At 30.4% G+C, this 24,327-nt stretch overlaps 3 protein-coding genes across 4 annotated transcripts; 2 read left to right on the top strand and 1 right to left on the bottom strand.

The window, feature by feature from the left end:
• Positions 1–933: 933 nt before the first annotated feature.
• LOC106778369 (protein AE7) lies at positions 934–7,542 on the bottom strand. The gene is made up of 6 exons (XM_014666329.2): positions 7,360–7,542; positions 5,098–5,379; positions 4,895–5,000; positions 4,658–4,757; positions 2,140–2,185; positions 934–1,695 (listed from the first exon to the last, which is right to left on the bottom strand). Exons 2-6 carry the CDS (start codon positions 5,222–5,224, stop codon positions 1,595–1,597), a joined length of 480 nt encoding a protein of 159 aa, XP_014521815.1. The 5' UTR covers positions 5,225–5,379; positions 7,360–7,542; the 3' UTR covers positions 934–1,594.
• Positions 7,543–8,580: 1,038 nt separating this feature from the next.
• Positions 8,581–12,093, top strand: LOC106778368 (UV-B-induced protein At3g17800, chloroplastic). 2 transcript variants are annotated; one of them, XM_022776172.1, is made up of 4 exons: positions 8,581–8,739; positions 9,078–9,259; positions 9,550–9,824; positions 11,117–12,093. In XM_022776172.1, exons 2-4 carry the CDS (start codon positions 9,122–9,124, stop codon positions 11,928–11,930), a joined length of 1,227 nt encoding a protein of 408 aa, XP_022631893.1. In that variant the 5' UTR covers positions 8,581–8,739; positions 9,078–9,121; the 3' UTR covers positions 11,931–12,093. The 2 variants fall into 2 exon arrangements, with proteins under 2 accessions (XP_022631893.1, XP_014521814.1); XM_014666328.2 differs by having other exon boundaries at positions 8,582–8,739; positions 9,085–9,259.
• A 4,575-nt stretch (positions 12,094–16,668) lies between these two features.
• Positions 16,669–19,609, top strand: LOC106778370 (protein IWS1 homolog 1). Its single transcript, XM_014666332.2, has 11 exons — positions 16,669–16,869; positions 16,968–17,451; positions 17,599–17,712; positions 17,836–18,056; positions 18,160–18,289; positions 18,366–18,428; positions 18,518–18,595; positions 18,687–18,778; positions 18,878–18,937; positions 19,023–19,173; positions 19,388–19,609. The coding sequence occupies exons 1-11, from the start codon at positions 16,850–16,852 to the stop codon at positions 19,484–19,486; spliced, it is 1,512 nt and encodes a 503-aa protein (XP_014521818.1). The 5' UTR covers positions 16,669–16,849; the 3' UTR covers positions 19,487–19,609.
• Positions 19,610–24,327: the final 4,718 nt, after the last annotated feature.

The raw sequence follows: 24,327 nt of genomic DNA, 5'->3' as shown, positions 1-24,327 counted from the left end.
TTGTTTGTTATATTAAATATTAAAAAATTTGTTTTTTAATGAAGTAATTCATTAATTTTTTTCGTTAATTGAATGATATGATTCTTTACTTGCCTTATTTATAATAAAAGACATAATATTTTGTAGTTAATGTTAAATTATATGATGATCAATATAAAATTAACTGATTTTTATTAGTAATTGAAAACGTATTAAAAAACAAGAATGATCTAATTGATGATGGTGATAAAGATAATCATAATAAGTGATAATATAGAAGTTATTAGGAAGATGACAACCTTATTATTTACAACATTTTCAATTAAAATAATAAAAGTTATTCATCATTTTATATTAATCACGATATTATTTTTATATTGTATGATGTATAATCTAACTGTGTATATAACCGTGATATCACACAATTAACAAACAAATTTAAACACACAAACTTAACAAAAATATATAAGAATTAAGTACTCAACCAAAAAAAAATTAATAAAAACTTTAAAATATCCAAATTTATCATAAACTTAAATTTAATTAAGTCTAAGTTTTAGAATAAAAAAGATATGTTTTCAAAACCATTCAAATATCATTTACATACACAGATAACAAAATATATATATATATATATATATATATATATATATATATATATATATATATATATATTAAACAACTTATACTACGAGTGTTAAAATATTCATTTGATGGATGCAGCTCTTATAATAAATTATTATAATAATAGTCATAAATTAGGAAGATTCAATGAAAGATATTAACTAACTTTATATTTTTGTTATGTATTTTTTTTATCACAATTTTTAATCATCCCTAGTACACATCCTCAATTAAAAGGAAATAAATCCTCAGGTGTTAGATCTAAGAGATCCAACCCCTAAATTTAATCTAACAAGGTGATGTATGTTAAAAATTGTTAATCCTTTTTCCTTCAACTATAAAAGCTAAATGGCATATACATAGTTAAATTTATGCTATTGTGAACAGTATAGTTACAGTAAATAGTGTGTAACAGTAATACATTGCTATATAATATGTAAATTGGTGAATTAAGTAAAAACACAGCCGGACAAGAAAAATAGTTGTGCACTTTTATCACCCTTCCCCACTCTGCCAAAAGCCACGTAATTTCTACCTGAAGAACCAATGCCAAATTGATCAATTTCTGATATATCCCAGCATTCCAAATTGATCAATTCAACCATTGCAATCGGCAAAGGTAGCTCCTGATGTGAAATGTTTACCTTTTGCAACTTCTCTTCAACTAACTTAATAACTCAAATAATTTAATAGTTCAATATAGGTTCAATCAAACATGGCATAGATAATACAATTTATGAAACATGAGCGGACACCTCAAAACATGGAAAGAATATCCTCTCTTTTTTTTCTAGAGCTAATGATCAAAGAACCTTGGTACCTCACTCAACTATCACATTTTCAACTACGTATTCCAATATATTCAAGAACAATTGCAAGGCCAATATGCCACTAACCCAAAATATTATACATAAAGATAAAACTGGCCAACCTCTACCATTAGTAGAAAAGAATCTACAGTCTCGTTGACTCGTTGGAGAGAAAAGCTAGTTCAGTAGTAAGACGGAGCAAGGCATTCATCAACCATATCCAGAAGGTTTGGGTTTTCCAGAGCAGCTGCTACGCGTTCTTTATCATTTAATTGTTTGTTAACTGCATATATATTTGTGATAAAAAAATTTAAATTGCAATGGTATTTGTGTCCAATCATGATCAAAGATTTATAAAGAGAATTCTAAAAATGTCACGGGAAATCTAAACAAATTACTGACTTAAGCCTGCAAAGTGCCCTTGGAAAAGGGAGGGGCCTCCGAGGATTGTTGTTTGAGTAAAACAGATAATCATCAAATAAAATTAAACAACACAACACCTCATTATTTCAACCAAAAAAGTTTAAATCCAAGAAAAGTTTTGTCACAGGTCTGTCAATAGCATTCAATACTCCAAGAAAGAAATGGAATGGGAAATCATCAAGTTCTAAGACGTAGATCGATACTGAATGCTTGAGTAAACAGTTCAAGCAGAAAGTATAGGTGCATTAATTGAAGTAATACAACCTGATCCACAGGGAGAAAGAAAAAAGTAAGAAAGTTTTACCTGCAGCTTCAGTTGCATGAGATCCAGGTGCTACTCTGATATCCACCTGACCGGAATCAATAAGTCAAAATAAATAACATTGTCACAAAGGGTTCAACGATCAGCCGAATATTTGGTTTAATTAGTAATTTCTATAAATAATATTCTTAACTGACACACACAGAGTCATGGAATGGAAGCCTAGATTACGCTTTATAAACACCATCTTACAATTGGGTAACAATACAAAAATGTTGCAGTCTAAATCATGGTTAAGATGTCAAATAGGATTGCATAGAAGCCAGCATGTGCTCCTCTAAAATTCTAGCCATGTAACACTAGTAAATCTTATTTAAGAGAGTATTAGCAAAACAAAAGGATGTTATGAATATACATGGCATCGGTCAAGAGTAGAAGGTTTGACCCTCCCGGACCCCTTTAGGGTAGAGTTATAGGAAACAGGTACAAAAAGATTAAACCATACCTCATGTCAACCAGATTTGAGAAATATATGGAAAGCCCGTCCTATTTTATTTTTTAATTCAATTCACTTGTATATTTTTCAACCAAACCATGTGAAGTACATTTTAGTTGGAATAGAAAAAGATCCTTGGTGATTGGTCAGTCATGGACCCACATCTAGAAATAACCTCTTCGTATATCCAAGGGGAAGGTAGGATACAATGACCATCTCCCATACTTTCATGAACCAAGGAACTTCTGACATTAGGTTACTTTAGTTATTTTATTCAGATAATATATAAAAAACATCAAGAATCTTGTGAAAGTAAGAAACTTAAGAAGTAAGAACTAAAACTTCTTTTTAGCAAAATATGCCATTTCAACTTTATTATAACTCTACAAAAAATTATTATTTAACTATTTTCAATGATTATGACAAATGTCAGAAAAATATGATAACTCTATTTCTATGGACGATGAGTTCACTACTATATCTGCTGCAATATACAGAGAATCTTTAGGCACACATAATGTTGTCCTGCAGAGAGAGATGTTGTTGGCTTGGGGGAGTTTTGGGATAGACGAGTGGTATGTTTTCCAGTTTGAATTTGGAGGGGTGTTTTGTCTGTGCTTCTTCAGTTGTCTTTGATGGTGGCAGATGAAGAAAATGAAATGAAGAATGCTTCAATGTGATACAAGGCTTTAAGGAGTATTATGTGAAGAACAATGGAGTGGACACCTGTATCAAATTAGGTGCATTGTTTGCCTTCGATACAAAATTCTAATTCTTGCAGTGCAGCTGTAAGTTTGGACTTCCTGTCATGGTGGGCTGATGGCATGGCTGGATGAGGTTGGGATGGATTGAGTCTAAAGAACAAATTGTGAGAGGTTCCTAGTGTGTGGAAGGTGCAAAGGCTTGGAAGGTGCGTAATGTTTGGAAGGGGCACAAATTGGGTCCAGCCTTTTTGGTACAGTGCTGTGTCCTTGACAAGTGCTAGGCTCAGTCTGTAGCCTCTTACATTTTGGCTTTAAACTTCTCAATATTATTTGTTTTTTTTCTTGTATCATGGTACTACCTGTACTTCTTTATCAATTTGATGGTCTTTTGCAAATTATAGAAAAAAAACTCCAAACTAGTGCCTGCCTTTACAAATTGAGAAGAACCCGCCCAATCAGAGCACTTTCTTTCCATCAAAATTGGGTTGGAATCAAACAAGTACCCACGGGCTCAAATTCAATTACCATTTCTTATGAATCAAGAAAACATTATGACAGACTACTCGAAGCCTAAACCCTAAATATTACATAAATAACTAGCATAGATCAAGCTTTGGTTTCAGAGTGTTTAGCAAGTGCTCTCTAATGGTTTATTAGATGTTTTGTGACTTTCACTTTCAACTCATGAATTATTTTAAAGGTCTATGATAAGTAGACCTTTATCTGCTATGGAAAGGTGATCCTCTGAACAGAATTATCTTGATTCTGCTTTAGGAGGATTTCTGATCCACCTGCTACTTATTAGTTCCATCTCCAGTAGACTTCTACAGAACAAAGGAAACAAAACTTTTAAACTAGATACGTAAATGTGTTCTGCCACTATTGTAATGTATCCCGCACAATTAGTATTGATTATTTTGTAAGCTAGAGATCATTCAAAAAAGAACATGGGGGTCAAAACAATTGCACATTGCGCAATATCGATCATTCACATTCCTAACAACTTTGTTTGCATCACATCATATCATAAATCATCATTACTATTTTTAATCTCTCTCTACTTAGTATAAGCAATCTGAGTAAAAAAAAATGCATTTTTCCTTAAAGTTGGTTTACTGAATGTCCATGGGCACAGTATGAACACATTAAATACACCATACGAATTATTTTAAGTTTCTTAAAAAATAGATTACTAAGGAGTACTGAATTTTTCTTCTATACGTAATTTTACCACGTGCCCATGGGCACACAGTAGAAAGCTCTTCTATTAATTATATAACAAAATAATTATCAATATACTTTTTCTCTCCAACTCCAACTAATCACATCAACTTATTGAACACGAAAAAGTGGAGAATACCTTGTATCGTGAAGGCAAGCTTCTCATGAGCTTGACGCGTAAGCATAGACCTATAATTGTTGCCATACTACAATGTTCCACTGTTGGAGTAAATGTAATCCTGGTGAAAATCCCAGTCACCATCCAATAAAATAAGGAAATTAACATTACATCTACGGATTAAATGAGAATAAAAAAAGTCTATAAACTTAATAAATGAATATAAATAATAATAATAATAATAGTAATAATAAATACCTAACATAATTTCGCTGGTCATCAACTTCAACTGCTTCCTCCGTGATCACCTTAAGCTCTTCCAAGGAGTATGGGTGCTCAGGGTCCTTTATATCTCTTATATGATGTGAGAATGTTAAGAAAATATGCAGTTACAATTATCAAAATTTCTTTTATTTTCCAAGTAACTATTGAAAAAAAAAATGAAATTTATAAAAGGATATCAAAAATCTCTTGTTGGTCAATTGGTTCAACAGCATACTCATCTTGGAGAGCAGTTGGAGCAGCTCGGGTTCGACGCTCTTTCTTTTCATATATGATAGGATTCGCATTGATTAACCCAGATACCATTTTGGCTAAGAGTTGCAACTTGCTAGGTAAGGGCAACAATAAGACTGACGTAGTTTTAACTTGAATTTATCAATTTATTATCACAACACTGACAAATATGATAGCTGGGTCCTGGAAGGAAGGAATCTCAAGGTTCTGATTGAGCCTCTTTTATGCTGCATTCAGAAAAATAAAATAAAATAAAACTATAAAATTGATCCTGGAATTTAATAATAATAATATGATTATGCAGACACATCATCACAGTTTGGTCTGGTATAGAAAATTAAACTGAACCAAACCACTGGTAAAATTTGCCATTTCCATTACCATAAGCATCATATCAGTAAAGCACACATGGACTGAATGAATCATGAAAAGAAATCTTAGTTTTCATGTTTCCTGGAACAAAGCTTTTCTAGTAAAGTTCTCTCCCTGATATGAAGTTGTTGTTAAGGGTGGGTATGGTTCAGCTCAGGTTGAAAAACTGAACCTACATTAGAGTAATTTGGTTATCAGAAGCTAAACTGCTTGTAATGGTTCATAAATGGGTTTGGATTCAATGAATTTTTTCAGAATCATATTGATTTCAAACCAGCTCTAAAACAGTTAAAACAACATTTTAACTAAATCAGTTTTAAATTGTGAAACCAAACCAAAGGAGTGACCAGTATAAGCTATTCTATGGGGAAATGCCCCAAGAACTATCTACTTGTGTTGAAATAATTTACCTAACAATCATGCAGAAAGACAGATCACATGTAATAACAGAGAGAAATGTCCAAAGCTAAACTAGTTGATTGATTGTATAGTATTTATTGCACGTGAAAACAAGAAAAATAACTGGTTGGTTCAGTTGCAATGCTTAATCTGTTACAGGGATCAACAAGATTTTTATTTTTACAACAGAGAGCAACTAGGTTCATTACTTGATCACCCATCTCTCTCCCTCATTCTTCTTTCCCATTGGGATTTTATTTTCTTATTTCATATAGTTCTTCTCGATTAATAATTTGATTGAGTTATTTCTTATCTAAATCAGCGAATGTTGTTTGGTAAACACCAATTACAGTCCTACCAATGAATTATGTAAATAGGTTTAATTTTTCTCTTTTTCATAACAATCCTTGAACAAAGAACTGAACTGCACTACTGCAGTCTAAATGTTTGTAAAGATTTGCTTTGCTTTTGATGGAGAGTCGGCTACACCTGTACTCATTCACAGATCATATTCTTCTAAAAATTTTGAGTGAGAATCATAACACATGATAGGAAGTAAAGTATTAACCAATAAGAAGAAAATTTAATATTAATCATGCATACACTGACATCATATTGCAAAGACCTACCCAATAATTTTATCAGTATGCATAGTTTTGTCTTCCTGCAAAAAAATATTTTTTGACCTTGAAAACTGCTCCGGAAAACATGACACCTTCCAAGTGAATGTTACATGTAGATAATACAGGGCACTCCCCCCTCACCCCAGCTTTGGGGGATTACTTGACATTTAGTATACACCAACTAATCTAATTATTCACTGAGTGTCAAAGAAACCTGTTAGTTGCACTTTCCATTCAAATAAAAGCATTATTTCCTTGCAAAATTACCCCCAAGAAACTCTTTATCAGCACTCCTCTCAATATTATATGGTGAGGCTTACCCTTACCATTATAACCTATTTGTCCCAAACTTGGCAAACATAAATAGTTAAATTACATTTATTCATCGGTGGAGAAAGAAAAAACAGTAAAAACCCAATAGTATATTGATTGTACTTTCTGGGCATAAAAAATTTAAACACGGCACAAAGAGGGATAAAGTTTCTTTCTTTCTCGAATTTCCAATATCATCAGGCACGAGCAATGCTCGTGACCTTTTCTTATTATCCAACCTAAGAGGGATAACAGAGCACACAGGGTTTCATGAGACCATAACCAAGAACAATAATCTTACCCCGTATCCTTACTCCTCTCATTTTATACACAATGAATTTTTCATCCTCAAGCAACTTAACAACGCCTACGTGAAAATTAAGGAATCCAGTTTACCGTAATATTGAAACTTGCAACTGTGACACCGCAACCGAATGTCTCAAGAATGAAATTGTGTGAAAAATCATAGCTGATGGTATTAGAGTTGAGCAAGGTTCTTACCTTTTCTCTAAAAGAAATGAGAAGCTAGGGTTCCCAAACTTGTGGCTTCGATCTTGGAAACGGTGATTGGTTGAGGAAGATAACTCACGAACCCGCCGCTATTATGATGATGAATCAAGGAAACAAGATTACAAGGTTAAATAAACTAAAATATGCATCACAGGATTCAATTCAACGTGGATAAAAAACAAGAATTCACTCCAATAACCTTTGAACAAATATATTTCGATGAAAGGTTAAACCAGAAAAAATGTTTTTTAATAAATAATTAACAATATATGTTCTTTCTCTATCTTTTAAATATTTAAATTTAAATCTGTAAAAACAATAATTTTGTTTTACTATTTTCTCCATAAATTTTGTTTTACTATTCAAAATAGAAAATAGTAAAAAAGTATCTTTAATATAATAAGAATATTCTCGAAATATCAGGCCAAGCAAAAAATGTTTTAGTTACTTTCAAAAATATCAATATAATTTTCAACAAATTTTAGTTGACAATGGATGATGAATAATACATTTGTCTCTCCTCTTCTATTAAAATTTACATTTCTTTCTGCAAAGTTTTGTTATATCTTTTACTTGTTTTTTTTTTCTAAAATTATCATACAATTATTATCACTCAAGAGATGTAAGAGAATTGTTAAAGTGAGTTAATATGATCATTAAATCTTACAATTTGATTAGCAATTGACTTGAATAATATTTTATCAATTTATTTTATATATATTATAATACAATAAAAATTAATTAATTTGATTTTTTGTTTTATAATATTAGATTTTTCTAATTTTCTAATATTATTATAAAAATAATAATTAAAAATTAAAATATCAACGTATATAATTTGACGAATAAATAAATTAAAGATTCAAAACATTTAATAATATTTTAGTATTTGAAAAATTAAAATTATGAATTTATATAATTATAAATAATAAAGATAATAATGAAATTAATAAAATATAGTTGTCAGTAAGTTACAAATTAATCTATTTTTAAGTAGTTGAAATCTGTTTAACTTATCACATAAATGAATCGATTTAATTTAATCCACAGTTTAATTTTTATTTTTTTTCAAACTGATAGATTCAAACCTTTAATTCGGTCAGAGCCAATTTTGACATCTAAATGCAGTATTAAAAACTATAAAATAGTTGAACAAATTGATTTTAAAAATAAATATATTATGACGTGATAAAAGAAAAGAAAAGAAAGTAGAGAATTGTTTTTGACTCAGACAGACACCTACGTTATATTTGTGGTAGCCGTGTTCTTCTCCCCATCTCAAAATTTCGGCGGTGTTCCTCTTCCATCTTCTCCAACCCAACAATTTCCACATCCAACACCCAATTTCCAAATTCCATCACACCATCTAAGGTAATCACTTTCACATCATTCTTCATCCTCCCTCACCTTCATACACCTTTTCCATGTTCTATTTTCTGCAACAATTTCGGGACTCAATAGTTACCCCATATTTAGGGATTTTCTCTCTTATTATTCCTGCTTTCCCAATACTTCCATGTGTATCTCGCTACAAATTTCTGAAACGGCTTTGAAACCGACCAGATTATTTTGTTCCTGGGTGAATTTTGAAAATCCTCATGTATTTTGTATTTATTCAATCAATTGGTGTTATCACGAGCAAACTGCTTTAACGACCAGCTAACAAAACCGTTGCTTGTTCCTTGGCCTTCGCTTCTTCTCTGCTACATATTACAGCCCTATTCGTTTGGGCGCGAAAGCTACAATTCTGAAAATGCAGGTTTCGAGTGCTATCAGTGACGTTTTGGTTGTGCTTCCGCCTTCTGCATCTCTCAGACTACCGGAATTTCGCCACTTGCATGCTTTTGCTGTTTCTGATGCCAAGGGTTTTCTTTCTGGTGGATTTCTTAAAGTAAGCTTTTTGTTTTTTCGCTTTTTCTTTTTTGTTATGTATGCATATCATTAACATTAATATTTTAACTATACTGACACTGCCACAGTTCTTGTTCCATTTCGCTTCAAGCATGATTCCTGTATTCAATTTATTCTTTGTTTTGACTTATCTTTTTAATCCAAATTTTTCCTCAAAATTTAGTTTGATACTTCTACTTCTTTTGAAAGTGCCCCATTTTGCTCGCAGATGCATTCATTATTTCAGTTTCACTGCTTATATTACCATACAACATGTTATATTTTTTGCAGAGCTGTCCTTCGTCTTACAATCCCAAGCACTACAATGAATTCTACAATTTCCGAGCTAGAGGTTTAGTTGCAAGAGCATCAGCTAATGCAGGGGGCAATTCGGCGCCTTATGCTCCTCTCCAATTCGAGTCACCAGTTGGTCAGCTTTTGGAACAAATTTCAAATACCCATCCACATCTACTGCCAGCGGCCATTGATCAGCAACTAGAGAATCTTCAGACTGCTAGAGATGCCCAGAAAGAATCGTCTACTTCATCTGATGATTCCCTTTACAAGTAAGTCTCGCAAGCTTTGTTTTATTTTTTTCCGTTTGACTAGAAGTACGACTTGATAGACAAAACTTGAGAAAGTTCAAATACTTTTAGAACTATTGTAACAATATTAGGTTCATGGCATGTACAATATCTTGGAAGCTTTGGTTAAGAAATTCAAATTTCAATTGCACTAACTAGATAGTGTACTGTCCTATTTGTAGACCCTTTTCTGCTACAAATGTCTTGTGAAAAAGATTTGCCTGCATAGTTTTAACTTCCCTTTATAATATTTGCCGTTTTTGGTCTTTAATTTCTTCACGTTCTTGTTAAAAATACGTAAATAATTAATAAGTTCAAGCTTTAGTTGAATAAAATATAAGGCTGTGTTTTTAGATAAGCTACTCTGGAAGTCCATTTCTGTCTATTACATGACTGATAAAAAAAACCTTTAATTACACTATGAGTAGCAAAATATAAAAATATGAAATATTCATCAGTGAGTCAATATTTGCATTTGATGCCATCCTTAGTTAGTGTATCACTCTTTATATCGATGAGATATTTTTCTGTCAGCTACTTATATAATTTTTTTTTTCTGAAAACACCTGCATCCATATGCACACACAGATAAATAATTGCATGTGATGCCATTCATACACACATGATCGCTGTCTGTCAACTTTGTGGTGCTAGCTCCTTATTTTTTCTTATAAACTGATAAAATAAAGGATGCTATTTGTTTATAAACTTGTTATTCCGAAATTGTATTTTTTTTTTTTTTTTGGTTGGGGAAGGCATGTAGTTGGTGCTGGTGATAGCTGCTACGAGAAGGTTTGCTATGGTTGAAAATTTTGCCGCCTATTTATTCACCTGTGTGAAGGTTGTTGTAGCCAGAAGATGATTCTTTTTTCGTGTTAGACTATTCTAAATGACAATATTCTAGGGAAAATTCTTGCTAACTACTTAATTTTTAGTACAATTTATTATACTAATTCTAGAGTCATCAAGATGTTAGTATGTTACAATATTCACTGGTACATCTAATTTCTTATAGAACAAAAGTCTTCTAGAAATTTGAATCAAATTTTAACATAAATGTTTAACTCACTTGTCAAGATACTCTCTATCTCTTATGTATCTCATGTTAATGCATACGGATTGGAAAATTGATACTCATAATGTTTCATGGTCGCAATGTCAAATCTTTGGAAGATTGAAACAAGTTATAGCAATCATATATTTGCAGCAAATGATGGCATATTTAGTTACTGCTAGTACAGAAGTGATAAATTTTTGTCAAATGTGAATTTTAGGAGGATAGCTGAAGTCAAAGAGAAAGAGAAGCGAACGACATTGGAAGAGATCATGTACTGCTCAATTGTGCATAAATTTTTAGAGAACAACATTTCAATGATTCCAAAAGTAACAGCAACATCAGATCCAACTGGTCGAGTGGATTTATGGCCAAATCAAGAGCTGAAACTAGAAGCTGTGCATTCTCCAGAGGCATTCGAGATGATTCAGAGTCACTTATCTCTGGTACTAGGAGATAGGCTTGTGGGTCCCCTTCAGACAATTGTTCAGATTAGTAAAATTAAACTGGGAAAGCTGTATGCTGCTTCCATAATGTACGGATACTTTCTCAAAAGAGTTGATGAACGGTTTCAACTTGAGAGGTCAATGGGAACCCTCCCTAAGGATTTGGGAAAGACTAAAAGTTTTGAGGAACCATCACCAGGTATCAAGCTTTGGGATCCTGATTCCTTGATCAGAGTTCAGGATTACGACGATGACAGTTATAGTGATAGTGATTACATGGATACAGAAGGAAAATCTTTCAGACTAAGAGCTTATGTGATGCAGTTGGATGCAGAGACACTTCAGAGACTTGCTACTGTACGATCAAAGGAAGCTATATCATTGATTGAAAAGCAAACTCAGGCACTGTTTGGAAGGCCTGATATCCGTGTGTCTGGTGATGGTTCAATTGAAACATCCAATGATGAATTGCTTTCACTCACTTTCTCTGGCTTGACCATGCTAGTTTTGGAAGCTGTTGCTTTTGGATCATTCCTCTGGGACAAGGAAAACTATGTTGAATCCAAGTACCCTTTTCTTAATGAGTAGACTAGATGACTGTAAACATTAGATTATTTTTACTGTACCTTTTAGAATGTAAATTAATGCTTGGAACATGGCGTTTTGGTCGTCAAAGAATTGTTTTCTATTCTTAACAGGAATGGTTCAATGTTATATAGAGCCTGAGAAAAACCACATGGGCGTGGCAGTATATAGGGAAATGTACATTTAATATATAGGCAGGACAATAATATATGCAATGGATTTTGTAAATGTCTCAAACGAGTGAAATTTTCGTTTTTGGCTTATAATTGTTGAATTTGTGACCTGCAAGTTTGCTCAAAAAATAATTACATTAATGGACTAATATTTCACTCTTTTAACTGTTCTCATTAATAAACTTCATTTAATATTATCTCTTTTCTTCTATTTGAAAAGAAATTTCTTTATTGATATTTTGCCTCCTTCTTTATATAATGAGTTTTTTTTTTTTTTTTGGTTTTCACAATTTTTAAATGGTTAACTGATTTGAAATAAACTCAGTAATGTAACTTGTGTTTGATTTAATATATATATATATATATATATATATATATATATATATATATAATTTAATATATATATATAATTTAATATATATATATATATATATATATAGAAGGGTTATGATCTTCTCAAAAAAAATTACATACATAAAAATTAATATAAAAATAAAAATGTATTTTTTAATTTTATCATATTTTATTTTCTTAAAGTTTTATATTCTTATAAATAAAATTTTAACATTCCAAATGTAACACCCTACAAATACAGAAGAAACTCTATTTCTAGTACATCTACATTATAAATATTTGAGTAAACCTAGCCATACGAAAAACAATGAACATATATGAATATTTCATCCATAGTGTATACAGTCTTTAATAAAGAAAGTTTCTCAAAACAAAGCCAACTTAAGTTCTGAATATATTAAGTTTTCAAAATACAACTACACCACATATTAAATTCATACATATTAACCATATATGCATAAAATCCTCAACAACAACCATCATTCTTAAGATCTTGCTTGATCACTACTACAAGTTCATATACTCATACTATTATAGTTATTATTGCAAAAGAGCAAAACACCAACAAAAATAGGTAAACTAGATTTTTAATTTCAAACATAATTGTATAATGTTTAGCATAGTAACAGTCCATCATAAAATCAACCAACAAACAATTTATCAATAAAACAACCAAATATTTAACATAATATAAGATTCTAGACTTGATATCCAGATTTATATATTGACTTAGACACAAGAAGTCTTGCACTTATCATAAAATCTTAGTAGATTGCAACAATAACTCTAGTTTCACTTGGTCTAACAAACTAATCAAATTTCTTTTGAAAAATATAAATTAACTTATGAAATTAGCAGACAAGGGATTTCACCTTTAATCTCGCCATAAAAATCTCCTTTAACTCTCACCACCTAGACTATGACACTCTATGTGAGTTTGTAAACTTAGTAGAGTATACGGTTGCTTTTAATAAACATGTATCCCTAGCTAATGTATAAACTAAACTAGAAGGGATTTGCGCTTCTTCCTTAGAAGCATATCCTTAGTGCAACAAATAATTGAATAGTTTTTATATTTCCATTACATTTCTTCATATTCATGCCTCATATCCACAAGATCCTCATACTCACATGTATTCTTGGTATTTCAACATGTAAACATAATCTTATTTATCATAAACCTCATACTTTTCACAACATATATATGTATAAAATTATTTCATCACATTGGCAGGTTTTTTTTTCTTTCATTCACACACATTTATCATTCACAATATACATTCTTCTATTTCAAAATCAACCCAAGACCACAAAATTACATAACAATATGCCAACATATCAAGTAGAAATGTCCTATACATAAGAGAAACCTAAAACAAAGAAATCATAAGAGATTGAATTTTCTAACTATACACCTCAATTCAAACATCCCAACAGTCAAAGTGAAGATTTTTGTTTTAAGAACTAACTGTCAAAATTTCAATTCAATCCAATAGTTAACAAAGTAGGAATCTCATTTTTTTCAAGACAGCTTAGAGTTGAAAACAAAGTGGCGCTTGACATAAGATAAATGGCAATGGACGCTACAACCCTTGACACTGATTTGCCGAAGTCAATGTCCATTGTATAAGTGGCATTCGACAACACTACAATAAAGTCTCGCAGTGTATTAGATTCATAAACTCCCTTTTTGAACTTTGATTGAGTAATTTAACACTTATTAGGTTAATCCCTACTTAACAAACATCATAATACTTTGAAAATTCAGCTTCTTAGATCAAAAAGTGTCAAATTAGTTCAATTCAAGGTCTCACAAAAGCATTCCTAACCACAACCAAACCAAGATTTTCATGTTTCTCACAAATTCATAATTGATCTAAAATATGATAAAACAATTCACCTTAACCAATATAATCAGATTCATAAACTCAATTCTCATGCCAAATCCTGATATTAATTTTGACATATCAAAATAGATTCTATACTCCAAATTCAACCATTTATAATAATCAAACGTGCTAATTTATCAAACAATAAAAAGTCTCATAGTCATAGATAATCAATCAACCAATTCAAATATGAAATAAATAAAATTAGCTTTCCTCACCTAAGACAGACTTCATTTTTTACACCTCTACTCCCTAGAACTCTATACCACACAAGATCACCTAATCAACAAATCAAAATTTCGATTGAAGTTCTAAACATAAAATCATAATAAGATAACAACATAAATTTATCAAAAACAAGCTTAAATCACGCACTTTATCATAAACTCACACAATTTAAGATTTAAAATAAAAAAGGACAAAACAAATTTTTTTTATATTTAACTCTTTGATTGGATGATTATGTAGAACTTCTCGTAAGGATATATCTTATTTTCTCTCATATTTAATATTTAATCAGATTAATATTGGAGTCAAATACGAAAAAGAATTGTAGAGAAAAAAAAGTTAAAAATGATGATTTTGTAAAACTGAATTTCAATCAGTAGTTTTTTTTTATTATTATTATAAAAATCATCATTATCTTAAAATTATTTTTTAGTTCTCATACCAACATATTTTTGAAAATCGTCAAAATATATATATTACTAAAATGTTTTGAATTTTATCTCTGTTGTAATAGTCATACTGTTAGGAGTGTCCCATTGTCTTGCACGGCATAAAAATGAATGTTTAATAATTTAGGCCAATCAATCAAATATAATGATATAAATCAAATCAATTAAAGAAATTTAATTTTGTTTAATGTAATTAGATTCGAATCTAACCTATTAAAATGATTGTATTGATTATAATATGATGCTTTTGGTGTTGTGCAAATCGTTTAGCTTGAAGGAAACTAAATATGTTATATGTTTTCCGATTTTTACCATAGAATAAGTTTTATGACATAATAATGTTTTTTACTATTATTTAGCTTTTTAAAGTTAATTGCAATAACTTTTTTTTTTCAATTTTTTAATAAGAAATCATGTCTATTTTTCACACAAATTGTCTTTCTCTCGTCTCAAAACATATTTTGCACACTTATATAGTCAAATACCCAAATTTACGTGCATTGAACTAACTTGATATTGTCAAAACAAGAGTAAAAAATTCAAACCAATTAATGTCATGATTATTTTAGACCACTTCTATCCACATTTAATTTAAACAATAATATTATTTCAAAACAAAGTATTCTTGATACTCTTTCTTTCTTTCTTTCTTTCTTTCTTTTTTTCTTTTTTTACTAAGAATCCATTTAAAACTCTTCTATCTTTAAGTTACGTAAAATAGTATATATGTAGAGAATAAAATTTTGGATTCTCTGGAGAATAACTTATTTTTAATCTTAATATTTCATTTCATTTTGAGTGGACTATTAAGATAACAGATCCACTTCATTATTTCTTTAGAAAATCATTAATATATCTTTTCTAAACTCTTTCTTATCTTTCTTCATTAATATATTATAGTTACACAGTATAATTTTAAAATTTAGCATATTTATAGGACCAACAGTATATTTAATTTTTTATTTATTCTAATTGAATAGGAATATATTTAAATTTTAATTGAAAATATAATGCACTACTATTTTATTAATACTTTTAATAATTTGTAAAATGAATAGTTTGTAAAAAAATTATAAGGTTGTATACTCTTATTCAATATAAATAAATTGCTATAGAAAAATATAAACTCTAATTAATTAAAGACATGATCTAAGGATAATTCAACTATTTTATATTAGATTTGTAATATAATATTTAATTACAATATCATAATACTTAATATCATTTAGTTAAAAGATAAAACTCAATATTATCATTAGTAAAAAGATAAGATAAAACATAATTTTATTTTATTATTAGTCGAATAGATAAATTGTTAAAATTCATATTACAATATCTCTAAATTAGAGTAACACACTCATAAAAACCCATTATCTTCTGTATAAATTGTTCATTATTTAAAGTTAATCATATCTAATGATATCTAATGATATCTCTAAAAGTTAATCATAATCTTCTGTATAAATTGTTAATCATATCTAATGATATCTCCAAAAGTTTTTTTTTTTTTTTGCAGTGATATTAATTTTATAAAGGCTTATTTAGATTTATTTCATTAATAAAGATTTATTTATATTGAAAATAATATTTTTGAAATTATCACAAAATCTAATTATATCAAGATCTGAGTAGATCTTCCCTGCCTCTTTTGTTTTTGGGGAAACCTGTTTCTTTTGCATTTCATATGCTTTCATTATCTTCCTCCTTTCCTATAAAACAACTCTGTTTCTTTATTTTTTCACTATCGCTCAGAACACAAACCCTAACCCTCTTACCTCCAATTCACTGATAATTACTTTTTCCAATTTCCAACACACACAACAATAGCCATGGGTTACGAAGACGATCCGTGCGTTTGCATTTCCTTTTTCTCTTTAATTAGTTTTGCGTTAGGGTTTTACCATCTTTGATTCACTCGTTTTTTTTTTTTTTTCAATTTATTTTCAGGTACCGCGACGAGGACGGTGAGCCCTTAATGGATTACGATGACATTCAATCCGACCGCGAGCCTTCTCCGGAGCCGCGCCACCAGCTCGACGATTACGAGGATGATGTCAACGACGAGTGGCAGGGCCGGGATCGGTCGCAGACGCCGGTGTACGACAACGATTCAGCGCGCTCGAAGCCGCGGAAGAGGCTGATCAAGAAGAGCGATGCTGGGAAGCAGTCGGTGGCGCCGGAGCTCGAGGATGAGGATGAGGGATATTTTCCTGAGACGAGATTTGACGAGGGGGATGGAAAGAAGAGGAAGAAAGGAAAAGAGGTTGGGAGTGGGAAGAAGGAAAAAAGGCTGAAGGGTGAGAAGAGATTTGGTGGTGGCAGTGGCTCTAAATTTGGGGGTTCTAAAAAAGGTTTAGGTGGTAAGGCTGGGAAGGATCACGATGGGGAAGTTAAGGAAATGTGGGATACCATTGCTGGGGGAGATTCTGAGGTATTGCTGCATTTTCTATACGTCTTTGCAATTTTGATTGATTGGGCTGAAATTATATAAAATTATGTTGGTTTTGAATGATTTTGAATGAAGATTTTGTGGATTAATCATAATTTTTGTTTGTTACTTTTTTGTTTATATTAATAGGATGATCACGAGGGTGTCAGGAATCTTGATGATGACAACTTCATAGACGACACTGGGGTGGAACCTGCTTATTATGGCAGTGATGAACCACGTTCTCCTGGCGATGCTCCTCAGGTTAGTGATTTATTCCTTTTTAATTTTATTACTAATTTGATGAGAAGTTAATTTTAGGAATTGTTGCACTGTTTCTTCAAAATGATCTTTGTGATAATTTAGTCTGGTACATTGAATTCATAGGCAGAGGAAGGTGAAGAGGATGAAGAGATCAAGGATCTTTTCAAGACAGGGAAAAAAAAGAAAAAGACCGAGAGAAGTCCGGCTGAAATAGCATTATTAGTGGAGAATGTCATGGCTGAACTTGAGGTTACCGCTGAAGAAGATGCAGATCTTAATAGGCAAGGGAAACCTGCCATTAATAAACTCAAGAAGTTACCTCTTCTCACAGAAGTCCTCTCGAAGTATGTGGTTAATTTCCTAACTACATTTGCATATTGGTATTTCTTAATCTATTATGATTATTTTATTTTTATTTTAATAACATTTGGACCAACTATCTGTCAGGAAACAACTTCAACTAGAGTTTTTAGATCATGGAGTCCTAACTTTATTAAAGAATTGGCTTGAGCCACTCCCTGATGGAAGCTTACCGAACATAAATATACGTACCGAAATTTTGAGGATATTGAATGATGTAAGTTTACACCACTATAACATTTTACATGATTATTTTTTAATTATTTAGAATCTTATTTATTTTTCTCATGCAGTTTCCTATTGACCTAGAGCAATATGATAGAAGGGAACAATTGAAGAAGAGTGGCCTTGGAAAAGTAGGGTTTGCTTTGATCATGCAACTAATTTGCTTTCCCTTAATATGTGTACCGTATTGATATTTTGGACTTTTTTGTTGGGTGGGCAGGTCATTATGTTTTTATCGAAATCTGATGAAGAAATAAGTGTAAACAGAAAACTAGCCAAGGAGCTGGTTGACAAGTGGGTAAGTATTGCAGGATCGAATTATTGCTCCATTATCTATCGTTTATGTTTCCTTCTGTACTAAAAATGTCAATTACGTTTTGTAATTACAGAGCCGGCCTATATTTAATAAGAGTACCCGATTTGAAGACATGAGAAATGTAGAGGATGACAGAGTTCCTTTCAGGAGACCATCGCTAAAGAAGTATTGTTAAACTTTTCTGTCTCGTGGTCCTTATGTATCATGAATATTACCTATTCCATCACGCTCAATTTATATAGTTTTGTTGACATTACATTACAGGCCAACTAATAAAGCTGCAGGAATATCGAGAGATAGCGATCTTGATCTGGAACTTTCGCAGTAAGTCCTGATGATATTTTTGACTTTTGGTTGACCACGATTTCTAAATTTATATTCCATTCTAATTTTTCTGACTCTAATGCAGACCTAAGGGTGGACAGTCCTCCTCCAGGCAGCACGCTTCGAGGCCGGAAGCGACACCTTTAGATTTTGTCATACGACCCCAGTCTAAAATTGATCCAGAAGAGATTAGAGCTCGGGCAAAACAAGCTGCTCAAGACCAGCAGCGTATGAAGGTTGGTGCTTTTCTTACTTTTTACTTTTATGATTTTTTTAATCCTGTAAATATAAAATTAAGAGTTTATATTGTGACCTCGTATTGAATTTGGAATTTAAGAGGATGAATGTATGTATGTTGTTTTATTTGTTTATATAATCTTGAAACTTTGTTGGTAAAGATGTGAACAATTTCATGTATTAACTTTTCATTGTGTTTACTGTTCATTGCAGATGAATAAAAAGTTGCAGCAGTTAAGGGCACCTAAAAAGAGGCAGCTTCAGGCTACAAAATTAAGTGTGGAGGGTCGTGGAATGGTCAAGTATTTGTAAATGATGACAGGGACTGAATATCATATCGTGTGATTCTTAAGTTGGATTTGATAATTTTCTGTCTTGTGATCAAACATTTTTAGTTTATATGAAATAAATCTGTTATTTTTTATTTCTATAATATATTTTGTTTTATTATATAAAATTTTATTGAAGTCTGTAAAATGAATGAAATTCATTTTTTTTTATTATAAAATGAGGTTTCTTTTTTATTAATTGTTTTAAAATCTGAAATTACACCTTTTGGTTCTTGAGTTGAGATGTATATTTTAAAGCAGATAAAACAATGTTTAGTTTTGAAATTTTGAAATTTTATTTTAGGCATTACGTTTTTACATTTTATTAAAGAATCTTACCATGAAAATTAATACTGAAATTAAAAAAACTAAAAATTTACAAACCAAAATAAATCTTATATTTTGTCATCATTCATATATATTTGAGTTCGCATATTAATTACACAACAACTAAGATTAAAGACAGTGCCGGTTAAAGATACGACTACGTTTTTTTAACAAAATGTCCTTTCTGGATTACTTAGTTTAGTTCAAAAAATAATTTCCAATATCAGTCACATTATAAAGTACAACGATTATTCTCAACATTAAACATAAAACTAAATCAAGTGCAAAACAAACAAAATATAATTGCATAACACACAACACAATGGAATTTGACTATTCATGATTATGATATTACAATAAATTCAAGGTGAAGAAGATACAAATAATAATTTTCTTTTAAATTTGATCAAGTTCCCATTAGACTAAATAAATCATGAAGTTCAATTATAATTTGCATCTATATTTATGAAGAAAACAAAAGGAATAAATTTTACAGAAGTACAAGTCTAAAAAATAAAATATCATTTTTAAGAATATTAATATTTTTTTTATTATTGTACTAAAATTATATACTTTTATTTTATATCTAAAATCTTAAAATTTTAACAAAATAATAGTTATCTTATTTAATTTTTTAAAAATACAGTTCTAAAATCAAAAACTCATTTAATTCTAAATATTAACGTATTTTTTAAAAAAACTAAAAATAATATAAACCAAAATAAATATTTTAATAACACAACAACTAATGTAACAGATAATTTTTGTTATTATTTAAATTTAAAAATTATTTAAATTTAAATATGTATATTATTTAAATTTAAAAATTACAAATACAAAAGATTAAAAAAGTATAGAAAAATAAATTTATTTCAATTCAGAATTTTGTTATGGGATCTAAAGTAATCTTACAAATTTATTATACAATATTGTCTCTTACAAAAAAATAGTTGAGCAAAACCAGAAAAACAAAACATTACTGAATTTTATTCTTTTTATTTTTCTTAGTTCTATTTTCTATCTAAAAATTTTAAGAAAATAAAAGTTATCTTATTTAATTTTTAAATAGTGATTATTGTTTACACAGTTATCATCCAAATTAGGTCATTACTCAGAAATGTAAATCTATATTACAATCTTCAAATATTTTCAAATATATTTTGTTTAATACAAATATTTCAAATTAACAAGAAGGCGTGTAAAATACATAAACACATAAAAGTATCCTGCATCCATTTCTATCTATTTATAATATCATAAACTTGTAGTCCATCATCATTACTACATGGAAATGTCTACTCTTATACATATTCGATCAATGAAGGTTGAAACAACTAAAAAATACAATCGTAAACAATTGACATTGAATCATAATATATATAAATTTATTTTCATCAACTTAATTTAAACAAATCATATCATATCAATCAAGTTGCAATAATCATTTAACTCAACTTTAACATTAGACATAAATAAATCTACAAGACTTTAATTTGAGAGACATATAGATATGTGTCAATGTTCTTGTAAAGTCTTGCACTTGTCATAAATTTTTAATACAACAGATTTAACATCAACATCAATATTTTCACTTATCCCAAAACCACCATCCTTATCACCAAAACCTACAATGAGATGGTTAGTTTCCTTTCACCCTTTAAGTCATAATACTATTTTATATCGATCCCATAGAATAGAAAACTCCTTCGACTCTCACCGCTTAAACCTCATTCTCTATGTGAGTATGAGTTTTTATTAGAATTAGGATAACTTCACACCGGTGCACCCTATACTAATGCATACACTAATGGACAATCAAACTATCGATGCATTCAAACAAACCAATTTCGATGATTAAAAGGAGGAACCAAATCAACTTTCGGTACACCTTTTCTGGCCTATAAATAGACAATGGAAGAAAGCACAAGGAAAAATCAAGAAAGAAATTTTAGTTTTTGTCCTAAGAATAGGAAAGCTTCTTGAAGACTACTAGGAATAATCCTCGACCGAGAATTTTTTTTTGGAAAAGAGGTATAAGGAGCTAACTTCTTTTTCTTGTGCATGTTAGATGTATATTTTAGGTTCACGATTATGATTATATGAGATATGAGCATATTGAGTTTTAGTAATGTTAGCTATCTTTCTATTTGTATGAGTTTTGGTTTTTTTCTTGACCATGCTTTCCTTGTTTTCTATTTTTCGAGTTACCTCGACAAGATCTCAATTCCCAATTCATTTATCGTTAGATTAAGCTAAAATTTTGATATATGATTCTTGAGATATATTACTTCATTTTGACCGCTCTGAGAAGTCTATACTTAGAGCAATTAAATTCACAATTTTGAGTAAACTGATCACCATTTTATTTCTATCTATAAGTTACCTCGGTAAAATCTCAATCCCTACTTCGTTTACCGTTAGATTAAGCTAAAATTTAGATAAATGATTTCTAAAACATATTATTGTTCGAATCATTAATTTGAAGTCTAAGCTTAGAGAAATAAATTTTGTATTTTCGTATACTATACATAGGTGTTGATAGACTAATCTTGTGGATGATATGATGTATTGCATTGGCAATGGCTCTGTTAAAGCAATGGATGCCCCCACAAGTGTAAGACCTCCAATGATTTCGCATCAATGTTTCATCCGGATGATCGAGTCTAGTGTGATTATTGTATAATAAGATGATTGAGTGTAGTATTATTATTGCATGATAATATGATTATTGTTATTGTGTAAAAATATATTTATGCATATTTTATGAATGATTTGTTATATGTTAGCTCACCCCTACTTGTTTGCGTTTGTGTTTGTGCTTGTGTGATGATTGTATAACGTGTGTGTTATATGAGAGAAAAGTTTGATACAAATATAGTTGAAGACGTATAAGTGTGAGGAGACATGTTGGAGGAACTTTTTGGGAGTGTTTGGACAATATTTGGAAAAATGTTTTAAGTTGTAATATTTTAAATTCGTTCTAAGTTTTGGATTGGAATGATGTTTTGAATAAACAAGGCTTCTATTCTTAAATTTTATATTTCTTTTGATGAAAATGAAATGTAATACTAGTGGTATCAAAGCAATGATTTTAAAAAAGCTTTTGGGGCTTTTGGGAAGTGAGATTGTTAGCTTCTATAGTGTTACTATGTGAATTGTTGTGTTTTGTGATATGATTTTCAGTTTAGTCTCTTTTAAAGAGACTCATGACATTTAGTCAGGTATGGTAGGATGAATTATGTGTTTTGTTTTAACTTTAACGTGCATGGTAGAACATGACAAGCTGATCTAAAACCTGGATGTTGCTTGGAAAATATGTGCATATTTTGATTGACTCTAGAGTTATGCACTCCTTTATATAATATGTTTGGAAAAGCTAGGATTAGTGGTGTGTGATTTGGGTTGTGAAACTAGTAGTTTCTACACTAGTATCGGGCCAAGTGATAATCAATTTAGTCTATGTTGGATGCCCGATCATAGTTGTAGGACACAAGTTCAAAGTGAAGTTGATTTGCTTACCCCTTCAAAATCTAGATGTCATTTAGGGAGGGATTTTTGGTTACGAACCACATTCTTATCGACTGTAGGCAATAAAAGATGGTGTTTTCCTATCTCGGTTGGTTTGGAACTAATCTTAACTCAGAATGTTTTGGAGGAGATCAAAGAATCAAGTTACCTATTGTGTGGTGGTAGCTTTGGAGAAGTTCTGAAATAAAAAATAGTAGGAATACCAATTGTCCATGACTGTATTGATTTCTTTTTAGATAGAGTACTTAGGTACTACTAACCAAGGAAGTAGATTTTTTTTATTACACTGTTGGTATCTATTGCTCCATATCAAATGACACATATCACACCTGGACGAGCACATGAAGAATTAAACAAGTTTACCAACTAAAAAAAAATTATAAAACTAGGTTAGTCTTAAGGTAAGCTAGATGAGCAAAGAATTTGGGAACATATGAAAACATACATGGGTTTGTGAAGTGGAAGGTGAAGCTTAAGGAGGAATTAAGAGAAAAAATGAATAATTTGAATATCTTGATAAATTATTAGTTAACTTAGTGGAATGAGTGCACAGCTCAAAAGAAGCTCGATCTATTGGTGTGAAGCGGGCTTAGTCCTTTATGTCAAAAGGAAAATACATGTCCAAAGCGATGATGATAGGTATTTATATAATTACTTGATGGAGACAAGGGAGTCACAATAATCTCTAACAGATAAGCTGTGGGAGGTGTACAAAAGCACAAAAGTACGAAAGTATAGGATGTAAAAGAGATTATGGACCTACAAGATTCTTGTCTCCTATACCAACACTTACAAAAGACAGTGGAAGGATAATCCAAATGACATAAATAATTGACAAATCTGGAGAATCTTATATCATTCTAGATTAAGAAATAAACATAATAAAAATACATATCTAAATGTCCATACAAAAATGTTCAAATTCGGTCACAAGTAACCGTTAAAGGTTATAGTCCATGTGCAATATAA

Source organism: Vigna radiata, unplaced genomic scaffold, assembly GCF_000741045.1.
Source record: "Vigna radiata var. radiata cultivar VC1973A unplaced genomic scaffold, Vradiata_ver6 scaffold_405, whole genome shotgun sequence".
In the NCBI taxonomy this organism is placed as follows: domain Eukaryota; kingdom Viridiplantae; phylum Streptophyta; class Magnoliopsida; order Fabales; family Fabaceae; genus Vigna; species Vigna radiata.
Note: the sequence above shows the minus strand (reverse complement) of the source record. Positions and strands in the feature narration are given on the sequence as shown.

Excerpts from the sequence above, each read along its gene's own strand:
- LOC106778370 (XM_014666332.2), top strand. The coding sequence starts at position 16,850 with ATGGGTTACGAAGACGATCC. Across the intron at positions 16,870-16,967 it reads ATGGGTTACGAAGACGATCC|GTACCGCGACGAGGACGGTG; the intron begins GTGCGTTTGCAT and ends ATTTATTTTCAG. Across the intron at positions 18,057-18,159 it reads CTCACAGAAGTCCTCTCGAA|GAAACAACTTCAACTAGAGT; the intron begins GTATGTGGTTAA and ends ACTATCTGTCAG.
- LOC106778368 (XM_022776172.1), top strand. The coding sequence starts at position 9,122 with ATGCAGGTTTCGAGTGCTATCAGTGACGTTTTGGTTGTGCTTCCGCCT. Across the intron at positions 9,260-9,549 it reads TTTCTGGTGGATTTCTTAAA|AGCTGTCCTTCGTCTTACAA; the intron begins GTAAGCTTTTTG and ends TATTTTTTGCAG. Across the intron at positions 9,825-11,116 it reads TCTGATGATTCCCTTTACAA|GAGGATAGCTGAAGTCAAAG; the intron begins GTAAGTCTCGCA and ends TGTGAATTTTAG.
- LOC106778369 (XM_014666329.2), bottom strand. The coding sequence starts at position 5,224 with ATGGTATCTGGGTTAATCAATGCGAATCCTATCATATATGAAAAGAAA. Across the intron at positions 5,001-5,097 it reads TGACCAACAAGAGATTTTTG|ATCATATAAGAGATATAAAG; the intron begins ATATCCTTTTAT and ends TAACATTCTCAC. Across the intron at positions 4,758-4,894 it reads GACCAGCGAAATTATGTTAG|GATTACATTTACTCCAACAG; the intron begins GTATTTATTATT and ends GATTTTCACCAG.